The sequence below is a fragment of the Delphinapterus leucas genome, chromosome 16 (assembly GCF_059928025.1).
Source record: "Delphinapterus leucas isolate spDelLeu-1000000601 "Yukka" chromosome 16, BTC_Dleu_Yukka2, whole genome shotgun sequence".
Lineage (NCBI taxonomy): Eukaryota > Metazoa > Chordata > Mammalia > Artiodactyla > Monodontidae > Delphinapterus > Delphinapterus leucas.
This window is the reverse complement of record NC_143144.1, coordinates 52,337,778-52,352,358: the sequence shown is the minus strand read 5'-3', so window position 1 is coordinate 52,352,358 and position 14,581 is coordinate 52,337,778. Positions and strand designations below refer to the sequence as shown.

At 36.9% G+C, this 14,581-nt stretch overlaps 1 protein-coding gene across 1 annotated transcript in view; it reads right to left on the bottom strand.

Annotated features, from left to right (window-relative positions):
* The window catches only part of HECTD2 (HECT domain E3 ubiquitin protein ligase 2), an 80,018-nt gene that overhangs the window by 62,976 nt on the left and 2,461 nt on the right, over positions 1–14,581 (bottom strand). The window contains exon 2 of the mRNA XM_022569359.3: positions 4,387–4,516. Coding sequence (XP_022425067.1) covers positions 4,387–4,516 — 130 coding nt within the window. The remainder of the gene's footprint in view (positions 1–4,386; positions 4,517–14,581) is intronic.

Here is a 14,581-nt window from a genome sequence, read left to right as displayed (position 1 = left end):
GGGTTGTGCAGATCTAATTAAGGCTACTAACTGGTTGACCTTAAAATAGGGAGATTATCCAGGTAGGCAAAACCTTGTAACATGAAGCCTTTATAAGTAGAGAGCTTTCTCCCACTGGTTGCAGAAGACAAAGGCAGAGGCACTGGAAGTACTAAGGGGATTCGACACAAGGGATCCTGCTGCCAGCCCTGAAACAGTAGGCTGGGATACAGCCAAAGGGCCTAGGGGCAGCCCGTGGCAACCTGTGAGGGTCCCTGGAAGCTGAGAGCAGCGCTGGCTGACAATCAGCAAGGAGACGGGACCTCAGTCTCAACTGCATACAGTGAGTTCTGCCAGCAACCTGAGGACCTCGGAGAAGGATTCTTCCCCAGAGTCCAGCCCAGCTTCCACCTTGAGAGACTCCCAAGTAGAAAACCCAGCCACACCCACCAAGACCTCTGACTTAAAGAGCTGTGAGCTAATAAATTGTGTTGCTTTTAAGACATTACGTTTGTGATAATTCGTTAAGCAGCAACAGAAAACTATATGGCAATGATTCTAATACCTATTCTATTTTATGTGATTGCTCAAAGAAAATTACATGAAAGGTTTCCCTAAATTGTAAATATTATACAAATAAGGGTTACAGTTAGTATCTAGTTCATGCCTAAAATAGAAATCATCTCTCTCAACTCCTCTCCCCCATCAAATAGGCTCACTTTATTTATTTATGGTATAATGGTATCACAATTATAAGTTTGTTTTGTTGTGGGTTGCAGGACTGTGACATACGGGCACTGGTGCCTCCTTAGAATAAGACTGAGGTAATGAAATATGCTTGTGTGTGTGTATGTAAATAAAAGAAGAAAGACCCCGAATAGCCAAAGCAATCTTGAGGGAAAAAAACGGGCCTGGAGGAATCAGACTCCCTGACTTCAGACTATACTACAAAGCTACAGTAATCAAGACAACATGGTACTGGCACAAAAACAGAAATGTTGATCAATGGAACAGGATAGAAAGCCCAGAGATAAACCTACACACCTATGGCCAACTAATCTATGACAAAGGAGGCAAGGATATACAATGGAGAAAAGACAGTCTCTTCAATAAGTGGTGCTGGAAAACTGGACAGCTACATGTAAAAGAATGAAATTAGGACACTCCCTAACACCATACACAAAAATAAACTCAAAACAGATTAAAGACCTAAATGTAAGGCCAGACACTATAAAACTCTTAGAGGAAAACATAGGCAGAACACTCCATGACATAAATCACAGCAAGGTCATTTTTGACCCACCTCCTAGAGTAATGGAAATAAAAACAAAAATAAACAAATGGGATCTAAAGAAACTTAAAAGCTTTTGCACAGCAAAGGAAACTATAAACAAGACAAAAAGACAACCCTCAGAATGGGAGAAAATATTTGCAAACGAATCAATGGACAAAGTATTAATCTCCAAAATATACAAACAGCTCATGCAGCTCAGTATTAAAAAAACCAACAACCCAGTCAAAAAATGGGCAGAAGACCTAAATAGACGTTTCTCCAAAGAAGACTACAGATGGCCAAGAGGCACATGAAAAGATGCTCAACATCACTAATTATTAGAGAAATGCAAATCAAAACTACAATGAGGTATCACCTCACACAGGTTAGAATGGGCATCATCAGAAAATCTATGAGCAACAAATGCTGGAGAGGGTGTGGAGAAAAGAGAACCCTCTTGCACTGCTGGTGGGAATGTAAATTGATAGAGCCATTATGGAGAATAGTATGGAGGTTCCTTAAAAACTAAAAATAGAATCACCATATGACCCAGCAATCCCACTACTAGGCATATACCCAGAGAAAACCATAATTCAAAAAGACACATGCATCCCAATGTTCACTGCAGCACTATTTACAATAGCCAGGTCATGGAAGCAACCTAAATGCCCACTGACAGATGAATGGATAAAGAAGATGTGGTACATATATACAATGGAATATTACTCAGCCATTAAAAGAAACAAAATTGGGTCATTTGTAGAGACGTGGATGGACCAAGAGACTGTCATACAGAGTGAAGTAAGTCCGAAAGAGAAAAACAAATATCGTACATTAACGCATATATGTGGAATCTAGAAAAATGGTACAGATGAACTGGTTTGCAAGGCAGAAATAGAGACACAGATGTAGAGAACAAATGTATGGACACCAAGGGGGGAAAGTGGGGCAGGGGTGGGGGTGGGGATGGGGGTGGGATGAATTGGGAGATTGGGGTTGACATATATACACTAATATGTATAAAACAGATAACTAATAAGAACCTGCTGTATAAAAAAATAAATAAAATCTAAAAAAAATAAAAATAAATAAAAGAAGAAAGAAATCATCAAAGGCAAAGGTTGATAAATGAGACAATATAAATACTAACTTGCAAGAGTGTAGAATAGGTCTAGCAATCCTTTGGAGTGTCAACAGAAAATATGTGCAAGAATAATTTATGCTATGTGCAGCGTATGGACACAGCAATTTACCAGGAACAAGGTCCTTAAACATTCTGAGGTTTGTTGTTTTTTGTCCAGGTGTGAGGGATATCTAAACCTTTGCAGATTTGTTTTGTTTCATTACAGGGCAAGGGGCACTTAAAATTATGCAAGTAGTATATGTTCCCTGTGATAAAACAATATAGAGTTGTATAAAGAAATCGAGCATATTAATAATATCCACCCAATCCTACTTTCCTGAGGAAACCATTAACAGGTTGGTGGGCATCCTTCCATACTTCTTTATTCTGCTCAAAGAAGTATAAAAGGTTTCCCCACACTTAAAAAAATTGGAGTCATATTCTACCTATTACTGTGTAACTTGCATTTTTCATTTTACAATGTATTATAAGTATTTCTCCTAGAAAATTTATATACCTGTCATCTCTTAATAAAAGCATGGTACTTACAATATGGATTACCATAATTTAGTCAACCAATTCATTTAGATTGCTTCAAATACCACTATTATAAACAATGTACATTCTTTCCACAGGTCTTTCAACATACGTTATTTCCTTAGAATAAATTCCTAGAAATGTAACACTGGATCAGCGAGTATATGAACATTTAAAAAATTGAATGTATGTCAAATAATTTGCTTTCCAGAAAAGTTGTATCAATTTCCAAGCCCTCTACTCATAAAAGTGCCCATTTTCACACTCCCTAGACAACCCCAGATACACATGTCTTCATTCTCCGCCACTGAGTAGGGAAATGTTAACTACTTGTTTAATCTGTACTTCCTTTAATACTAGTGAGACTGAGCATCCTTTCACGTGTATTAATTATTCATATTTCCTTTTTTGATGGGTCTGTTCATACACTTTGTCTTTTTTCCTAATGAAATGTTCATTTTACTGATTTATTAATGATCTCTATGATTCAAGGATTTGTTTTCACTGACTATGACATCTTACTTTAACTTTATGACCTTCTAAAATTCCTATAGAACTTTTAAATTTTCTTATGTCTTCAAACTTTGCAATTTTTTTGTTTTATGGCTGTTCACATTGCTATCATTCCAAGAATTTTATTATAAAAACAATTTCCTGTGTTTTCTTCTAGTACTTTTGTAGTTTTTAAAAATCTAAAGTTACCATTTTCAAAAAGTTGGCTAGTTGGCCTAATTCCATCTTTTGAATAATTTAATATCATTTATATACACTATGTTTTCCTGATCCATCTCCATGTATTTGGCTACTTTGGTGGTAGTCCTACCATTGGTACAGCTTTATAATATATAGTAATACGAAGGAATGGGTTCCCTCATTACTTTTCCTTGCATTCTCTCATTTATTCTTATAAATCAAATAGAGCATCATTTTCTTAAGTTTCCCCCCAAAAAACTGTTGAAAAATTCATTAAATGTTAGAGAGTAAATCGGGTGTATCTGAGATCTCTATGATATTTAAGTTTTTCCATTCAAACCACCTTTTAGTCTTTTGATAAAGTTTCATAGTTTTTCTTCATATAGGTTTTGCTCACTTTCTCCTTGGTTTATTTCTAACTATTTCATATGTTTTCCATCAACTCTTCTGATTGATTACTGCTCAAATAAAGGAAATCTACTGAATTTTTGTATGTTTATATTGTGTCAGGCTCCCTAACCAAACTTTCTTATTCATGAGCTTTGTATGTGATTCTCTTACTCTAGGTAACAATTACCTAAAAATAATGATTTTGCTCCTTTCTGTAAATATTTATAGCTTATTTTTTATTGTATTAACTAACTAGACCTAGTAGAACAACACTGAATAATTAAAATCTACTTTTTAATAGTTCAATAATATACTTGCGCCAAGATACACATACTACATATACTTTTAATAATTGTAACTACATTAATTTTTAAAATTAAAAATTTTTTACCATTCTTGATGTTAGGGAAAACAAGATGTGTAGGTGAACTTCTGTTTTCAGCGGCTTCTTTCTTCTGGTTAACAGTTGAAATAAAACTGCTGGAAGTAGAAATCTGGCCTTTGGATCCCCTGTCCAAACCCTAAAAACAGAAAAGTTAACATTGCAGCATAATTCCTAGTCACTGTATTTAAATTATTTTACTGCAAAAATCATAAACATTTAAAACAGAGATTTTAATCTGATGATAGATGCACAATAGATAGATAGATAAAACCTGTATATATTATTGACTTACCTTTTCCAGGACCAAATTGTTTTAAGTATAAAAGGAAAACAGTCATGCCATCTAACTGCTTACAGGTTGATAAAGTTTGGAAATGGGGATAATAACAGTACCTTCCTCACAGGGTTACTGTGAGGTTTAACTGAGATAATGCATGTAAAACAATGAGCAGAGTTCCTTGCCCACAGTACACGTTTCATTCATGTTATCTGCTATTTTAACTTGGTATTTAGGTAACACTGTTTTTGTGACCTCCACAAATATTTTTTCAGTAGTTAACATGCATATGATACTTCGCAGGTTGATTGATTAAAGGTTTTCTAGTCTTGATGCAACTTCAAAAGCTCAGGTCAAAAGATAAATCTTTTAGAGTTCATTTATTTCTCTAAACACGAGATTGGACTTTGGGTGTAAGGGGACTTAAGAAAAATATGGCTAGGCATTCTTTGCTTTCAGAGTAGAGAGTTTTTCATTTCCTCCTTCCTCATTTACCAGACTGACTTCCACTTAGCTTTTTAGAATCAACTCAGATGCCATGTTGCAAAAACATTTACACTCACCAAATATTCACTTTCCCACATCGCCCACTCTCTTACAGCTAAATGGAGCCATCTGATTAATTCTAACAGGCCAGAAGCAGAAGTGATGTCTGCCATTTTGGGACCAGAAAGTACTGATGCATTTAAGGCTGGTGGGACAATCTCCAGTTCCTCTCTCTTTTCTTCCACTGTAATAATTCCAGAGGCTACAAGCTGAGACGCTAGAGCATTCGTTGGCTTGGGTCCCCGAATCACTATGTGAGGCAGAGCCACTGCTGACCAACATTAGATTATACCACCAGCAATAAATGCACCTTTACAATTTTCAAACACTGAAACTTGGGACTACCTTGTAAATGCAGCCTAAACCATTCTATCATAACTTCTCTGCAAAGCTTTTTCTGGTGGTCACCATTTCCACAAAAATCAATCACTCTTATTTATACTTGTGATTTACTTAAATTATTCCACTGAAATTATAATTGGTGTCATACTGGTCCTTCATGCTGGACTAGAAATTCCTTATTCATCACAGAGCTTGACGTCCAGGGAATCCTGTGCATAGATCCTACACTTCAGAGTAAATTTATTGTTTTTTCTTTTTAAGAGATTAGTATAGAAAAATAACCCATAAAAATTCAGATGCTATACACATAGAATTTAAAAGCTTCTGGATTTGAGATTTCTAGAAATTAGTTATTTAACTCCTTTATTTCATAGATGAGGAAAATGGAATTGAGACTCACCTAAAGTCATTCAGCTAACAAAGCAACAGAGATGTGAGGGGCACTAAATGAGAACTTGAGGAATGCTTCCATAAGAAAAGTACATATGCGATTTTGTGTGTGTGACATCTTTGGCTGCTCAAAGAATTTGGGTTTGTTTGTTTGTTCGTTTGTTTGTTTGTTTGCTTTGTTTGTTTTTGCTTGCTTTTTGGCTAGATTTAGGCTCAGTGAAGTCTGAATCAATATTTCTGTGTTAGGATTAGGCTACATGATCCAGCCTAAAAAAAGTTAAACATATTGTCCAACTGAAATAAAGTCATCTTCTAACAGATGTAGGATATGAATCTGAAGTTTCAGAATCACAGACAACGTCATCTAGGGTCTTGTACAGAACATATGACACGCTGAGTGTTTCACAAATGGTTACTCCTATGATAATAACACACTAAAACAAGTCATGTATTGAGTACTAGGTATATGCCTACTATTGTATTAGGTGCTTTAATACAACATTCCTATGAGTTGCATATTTACACTTCATTTTACAGATGAGGAAACTGAAGTACCATGCCGAAGTTCACAGAGCTGGGAAGTGGGAATTCAAACTCTAGTCTGAATAACCTTAATGTCTGTATTCTTAAACCACTATAGCTCAGAGTTTCTCACTACAGTAGCTATCACTTATTAAGGATTTATCATGTGATAGGAAGTATGTTACATATATCAGCCTGTTTTCACAACTCTTGTGGTTGATGTTATCTTCTCTACTTTTATAGATATATGCTGAATGAAATATAATAGCTTCAGGAGCAACTCACCTAACCAGAGGAAATTAACATAAGCAGAAAAACTAACTGTACTTTAGGAAAATCTTTGATATTCTAGCAATCTGGGAAAGACTCAATATTTTATTTTATTTTTCTCCCCCTTCCTCTACTCCTTCTTAATAAAAGGAGATCCCAAAGAACATTGCTTGGTTCACTTGTGGAATCTTCAAATAATTAAAAAAAAACAACCCACAAGTAACTGATTCAATCAATAAAGCCATTTAACAACTATCAGTTCTAATCTCTAACAGATTTATAATGTAGATTCCCAAGGAGGACAGAGAAAATTGGAGAAAGAGGTTAATAAAATAGTGATATGCAATACTTTTCTATAAAAGTCTTTGTAAATTACATAATTTGCATAATCTTGGTAAATTAAAACAATATGCTCAAGTTCACAGACCTAGCTAATTAGAAAAATAAAATTAAAATAGCCTATACATTTGAAAAAGTATATCATTCCTTGTTATAACTGCCCCCTGCAGTGGAAGCCGTGGAGTCCTAACCAATGCACGCCAGGGAAGTCCCTAAACCAATCTTTGATAAAAGAATAATTGCTGGCTCTGTTCCATCCTGAAACACTTTGTAAAGTCATAATATCTCACTATATTAGAGTATCTGAAGTAAAATTTTTTTAACTGTTTACAAAATTCATTATTTTGTAATGTTTACAAAATTCATTATTCACAACATATTTTAAACTACTAGCTTTGCAACCAGCTGGAAATGCTAGCATTTTAAATCATATCAAGTAAAAATTAATGTTGCATTCTAGCTATTAGATAAGTGAGACTGGCAGAAGTTTTATTTACTATGGAGACAACACACACAAATGCACAGGTAGATGGATTCTCCATAGAGCTCTTTGGTTTAGTTGGCTGTGCAAAGTTGTCATAGGGGATCCAGTCACCAGGATTAAAATTATGTTCAGTATCTTCTATTTGAGAAGAGATGTACATAATGTTATTTCAGAAAATGTTCCATACAATAAATGACTGGGTATTCTAAAATGTCCAACAACACTTGGCTAGTTGGAAAATTCACTTAGGTAGAATATCTGTCATCAGTAATACCAAATAAAAAGCATTAATGGTAATAATACAAAGGAAATTCTACATACACTAGCATAGTGGTTCTCAAACTTTCTAGTTTCAGGACCTCTCTGCATTCTTAAAAATTATTGTATGTATGTACAATTCCTTTTAAAATAGAATAAACCCATTTATGGACAATTAACTATTTTCCCAAACAAAAATCAGTGAGAAGAGTGGCATGGTTTACATTTTGCAAATCTATTTTTATATCTGTTTCTGCATTCAATTTGTTGCAATATCATGTGTCACACAGAAAACTACACCGTACACTCGAGAGAATGAGAGAGAACAAGGCAACACAAATAACATCCCAGTATCGTTACAAAGGTAGTTTTGACCTCATGGACATCTAAAAGGATGTTGAGGACCACATGTTGAGGACTGCTGCAGTAGGAATAAACAGTAATTAGAACGAAGAATGAATCTAAGAAATCTTGGGAGAACAAGAAGACAACATTTAAATCTGCACTAATATAACCATTTGCTACTGAGCACTTGAAATGTGCTAGTAAGTGTAAAATACACAGTGTTCAAAGGCTTAGTATGAAGAAGAGATAAAATATCTCATTAAGCGTCTATATTGATTAAATGTTGAAATGGTAAATTTCTTGATATACTGTATTAAATAAAATACATTATTAAAATTTATTTTACATCTTTATTTTTATTCTTTTTAATGTGGCTATTAGAAAACTTTAAATTATGTATGTGGTTCACATTCTATTTCTATTGGACAGAGCTGATATAGATGAAAGAATACTTTCTTAAACTAGATCCAATCCAACATACAATCTTAGGAATTAGGACAGAATTATTATTATAATTTCATCATTTCCCTGCATCATTCTGGAAGAAAAGATTTGCTGGACAGGTAGCAAATTTAAATACGGTATAAAATATAGACGAAGAATCAAAGATATCTGAAGTAATAAAAACTGAGTTTCTTGCTTTGGTCATTTCAGATATGTATATAGGGACAATGGCAATCTGTACACTTTGGTCACACCTCAATGGAATTTATTTTTCAAACCCAAAGGTGAATAGTTCAGCAATACATTAAGTGCTCTTAATATAAAGCAGGGATCCTTCAGTCTCAATGAGTCCAGGGAATACCTATGGTGCATAGAAAAACTACTTTACAAAAGACTTGAGTGGCTTCCTGAGATACTGAGCAAATGTTACTATGTCAAAAGATTGGTGAACAAATGTACATTTATATGTTTTAAGTTAAAATAAAAAGCACTGAATATACTTTGCTTTACCAACTTTTAAAATAAACTGACCTAAACTACGAGTTAGGGCCATACCAGATGAGAGGCCTTAACTGTATTTAGAGTCTACAAAGGAGACTATTTTAGGCCCTGTTCCTGGGTAAAGGTATTTTGTTTTTCTTTTTTGTATGTTTTTTCACGGTTCCTTATTAGGATACTAGGTTATAAAATCAGTGCTCTATAAACTTCTACTAAGATGTGAAAAGTTGGCTACTTTCAAGGTGTGAAGAATCTCCCTCCCCAACTAAATAGCACCGGCCCAAGTGAAATTGCTTTCTTTAAGTGATATAAACCACATCTTTCAAAGGAGACTAGGAAGGATGTGGATTCTGAAACAAAACTTTAACACTCAAAAAAAAAAAATCACAATGCGATTGACCTTATAGATAACTGAAAACTAACTCTACTTAATACAAAGGAAATGTTAGTCCTGATGCTCAGAAATTTCAATGTTTGCTTATCAGAAAGGCAAACTGGCTTGGGTGATTTTATTCACTTATTTCACAAGATGGGAAAAAAAGAAATTGCATCAACAGATTACCCTTATAGGATAAAATACTACTTTTAAAATGTGTGATTTGAGGTAGTCACAATTCTCAACCAATTTACCGTTCTTTAATAAAAATGTCTGGATCAAAACCAAGTTAATTTGAAACACAGCTTTCTTTAATGACTACGTTCAAACTTCACAATGACTTTTCAATTAAGATGAATTAGTAAAATTTTAATAGTTTCTATTTTTAAAAGGCACAGACATTTATTATAATTATTCCCTGCAAAATGTTTTTTGACTGCTTACTAAACTGTCACCAAGTTATAAATATCAACTTAAGAACAACTAGTTATTCATATAAGGCTTAGCAGTCTAACATTTTTATAGTGCAAGAAGGGATCCTTATCACAGGAGAAAAAGTAGAAAAATCCAAACTTTCCAGAGCTTTCTCAGCTCCACCTCCTTCTTCATTCATCTTCTGTTGATCTTTCGCTACTCTCTCTTCCTCAATTCAAGTAAATATAAGCAAGTTAATTTCCGTACACTATGCCAGACTAAGCTGCTACACTGGAACAGTGAGCAGTACCCCTTTCTGAAGCCATTACTTTTCCCTTTCAGAAAAATTCATATGTACCATACCCCAGCCCTGAAGAGTTCAGAGAGCGCATGACATCCCTTAATTCAGAGAGGGCCCGTGTGTGTGTGTGTGTGTGTGTGTGTGTGTGTGTGTGTGTGTGTGTGGAGGGGGGTGGTGCAGGTAGGTTGATAAAGGTAGTATCTGTAGAGCTTGAGGCTTGATATAGAAGGTTGTAAAGCAGTTCCCTGTGGTCTAGTGGTTAGGATTCGGGGCTTTCACTGCTGTGGCCCGGGTCCGACCCCTAGTCAGGGAACCAAGATTCTGCAAGATGTGTACAAGTCGCAGCCAAAAAAAAAAAACCAAGAAAGCTTGTAAAGGAAAGTACTGAAGCCACAGGACAGGATGGGAAAGGGCTGGCTGGCTTACGTGAATGCTTACTTTGTCAAGTCTCTTTCTTAAATACTTTATGTGTATTAACTAAGTTAGTCTTCTTATCTACCCTGTGAGGTAAGTTCTATTACTATTTTCCCCATTTTACAGAAAGGGAGCTACAAATAGCAAGGCAGTATCATACTGGACACTTCTAGAGGTTCTCTGGTTCATAAGTTATGTTTTTTTTGAAATAAGTAAATAAATTTATTTATTTATTTTTGGCTGCGTTGGGTCTTCATTGCTGTGCGCGGGCTTCTCATTACGGTGGCTTCTCTTGTTGAGGAGCACGGGCTCTAGGCGCGCAGGCTTCAGTAGTTGTGGCTCGCGGGCTCAGTAGTTGTGGCTTGCGGGCTCTAGAGCGCAGGCTCAGTAGCTGTAGTGCATGGGCTTAGTGGCTCCACAGCATGTGGGATCTTCCCAGACCAAGGCTCAAACCCGTGTCCCCTGCATTGGCAGGCGGATTCTTTTTTTTTAATTAATTAATTTATTTATTTATTTATTTATTTATGGCTGTGTTGGGTCTTCGTTTCTGTGCAAGGTCTTTTTCTAGTTGCGGCGAGCAGAGGCCACTCTTCATCACAGTGCGCAGGCCTCTCACTGTCGCGGCCTCTCTTGTTGCGGAACACAAGCTCCAGACGCGCAGGCTCAGTAGTTGTGGCTCACGGGCCTAGATGCTCCACGGCATGTGGGATTTTCCCAGAACAGGGCTCAAACCCATGTCTCCCACATTGGCAGGCATATTCTCAACCACTGCACCACCAGGGAAGCCCCTGGTTTGTAACTTATAATGACCATTTTTCTTCAACTGTAAATATAGTCAAATTATTCATGTCCTAACATCCTGAGTTAATTTTGAATGGGAGGATAAGTAGGCAACTACAATATGGCTTTGCAATTTAAAAAAAAGTTGGCAGACGACTTTACAACCCACTCAAAATTAGACACACCTTGGTTATGTATTTATGTAGCGACAGCCTTCCCTTTTTGTGTCTTATGAATCTCTGATCACTCTTCTTTAATGAGATTGCTTTATTTTACATAGAATTTAATGATACATTCATACCATAATTAAAACTGATATTATCAGATATTCTAGAATACATATTTCTCTCCCGTAACAGTTCTATCTCTAGTAACAAAGTTTTGAACAAATTTGTCCCTGGGCCACATCCTTTCTTCTAAACTAGGAAATACGGCTATAGGTACGGGTTCTTTGAACCCCATGGTCTCTGACCACAGATACAGAGTACATGGAATAAGGCAAAGAGCGTGGCATTTTTTTGAGCCAGAGAAGTCTCAACTGAAACGGAGCTCTGCCCCTTACTACCCATTTTACCCTCTGGCAAGGTATACTACACATAACCTGACTCTCAGATTCCTGTCTGTTAAGTGGGAAGAGTATCTTCCTCACGGTCACAGCAGTTAGGTGATTGGCTTTGGTTGCACTAACTGACTAGATGAAAGATACATGGAAAATGCCTGGCACACAGTAGGTACTGAAGTAAATGGTGGCAATCACTTGTATTATTTATATGTATTACACATATGCATAAATGATGCATTTTTGTAATATCTGTGGTTTATTAAATTGCTTAAGACACTTTTACCACCATAGCCTTCATTCTTTCCCATCTCATCTCGTTTGAAAAGGGTACAAAATTTTCCAAAAATAAGTTTGTTCCAAACACCTAGATGGGCAAGTTTTATCGAAGTTCACACATACACGTTTATTTGGAATGCTGTTGGCTGGATTGCCTTTTTACGTAAATGTTTTTCTCTGAGAGAACTCATCTGCAAACTTTAGAATCCTCTTTCTTTATTAATCTTCCTTCTCTTTCATCCCTGTTATCTAGGTTCCACTAGATTCCACTTCGTGTGGATTCTTCCATCCCTTATACCTTATCACATGGCCACAACTCTAGTGGATGCCCCATGACCTCCAGTATGAACTGCAGAGCTCCTTCCTCGCCCTCTTTCTCCTTCCTCCTCCAGTCTAACTACCTCTAATTACTACCACTAATTTCATTATGTTGTTCCTCTATTTAAGAAACTCCAATGGTTTCCTGCTAAGAACAGGAAAAAAAAAGTCCCAACTTCCCCACCTGCTGATTTGTCCAGCCCCCATGCAATCACACTTACCTCCCACAAGTTGCCAGCATGCTCCCATTGGGCTTACTTTATTGCTCCCTAATTCTTCCCTTTAAGCCTCGTTCACATTGTTTTCCCCACTGGATTACTTTTCCCACTTGCTTTTGCCCATCCAAATCCTATCATCCTTCAATGGCCAGCCAGCCTAAATAATTACCTTTACTTTAAGCCCTTTCTTTACAGTTCTGCACCCACTGATATCCTTTCTCTGATCTCCTATAGAGCAAATTGTTTCTATGGCGCATGGTGGCTTTTACACATTGCTTTGCTTTGCTGTGTTTTCATGTGTCAGCCCTGCCTACCCTGAGGCAGGAATCTTTATTTTTTTTTTAAACTTTGTGTTTTCTGTAGCATCTAGCCCAAAGCTCAACATAATAGATGTTCAATAATTGGTAGTTACATTTTGGCCCAGAGGTTCCATCAAGCCCATTTACACACTCCTGACACAACATGTACAAACTTCTCACTCTTGTTACCGACTTCCTACCAAATCCTCTCCACATACCTTAAGCTTTGCTCTCACCTTCCCCCTGCTTGACAAGTCTCCTGACCTTCATTGTGGGCAAACTTCCCTTTACCATCCTAAAATGGTTTCCTCCGTTTCCTTTCACCTCTCTGACCTAAGTAAAGTCTAGCTCTTTCTTGAACCCTATGCCATGGAGAATCTCCCTTTCTCTTCTCACCTGATTTAAATGATGAAGTAGACAAACTCATCCTCACTCATCACTGTTATCTGCTCCTCCTTTGACCCTTTTTTTCTTCCCCATTCACCAATTTTTTCTAACTTCCGTATTACAGCAGCAACTACTTTATAATATTCTTCTCCACTCTAATCTGTCAACTTCAGTAAATATTCACATCGTTAGCCCTTCATATTCCTTATTCCCCTTAGCTCTGTAGGCCTACATCACCTCTCCACAGCAGCAAGGCCAAACCCCGAACACTGAGAGGCCTCTGAGGGCTCTATCTTGGACCTGTGAGCATCTCTAACTAGAACCACCTTTACTGCCATTTCTCTCAATTCCCCACTAAATCTGATTTCTGCTGTGCCTCATTCACTTAATCCATACCTTTCACTACTCCATTTCAAATGCTGCTCCATTAACTAAGCAGACTCGGGGCAGTGTACTTAAAATACAGACTCCAAGGAGCTTTTAATTCACTACACAGGGCGTCAATTTTCAATCTTAGCTACACCTGAGAATTTAAAAAAAGAAGATGCCTGAGCCCCACTCCCAGAAATTGATTTAACTGGCCTGCATTTGGGCCTGGGCAATGATGGCCAGGTTTGAGACCACCGTGTTAGGCACTTGCTGGCTAGAATGGACTTCTGCACACTTAGGCAGTCTTAGGATCAATCATGTTAGGCCTGTTCTTTCCTGCACCCTCAATCCCACCCCTGCACCTTTTTAAAAAATTTTGGGATACAATCCCAACTCTTTAAGCTTAATTGGGGTCATCATAACCTGACCTTCTACTTATTTCAGGGAACCGTCACTCTAAACTATTTCCAAACTCTCACAGAAATGTGATACAATGATGATTGGAAAAAGCTAGTACTGTAGGGCTACAGTAATTGAGTCATAAACTCAATCTACATAGAAAGAAAGAGCTGTTAACCTGAGGCAAAAAGGAAGAATCACTAAAATGGTTCAAAGAGATAAGTTATTGATGGCAATCAGGTACCTAAGCAAACCTCCAGAAGCTCTATTTGATCCACATGGAGGCTGGAAAACAACCAAGCAGGCCACAAGCTGTCTTTCCCTGCCCCCCACACCAAGGCATTCTCCACCTACAGATGAATTCGGACATTGT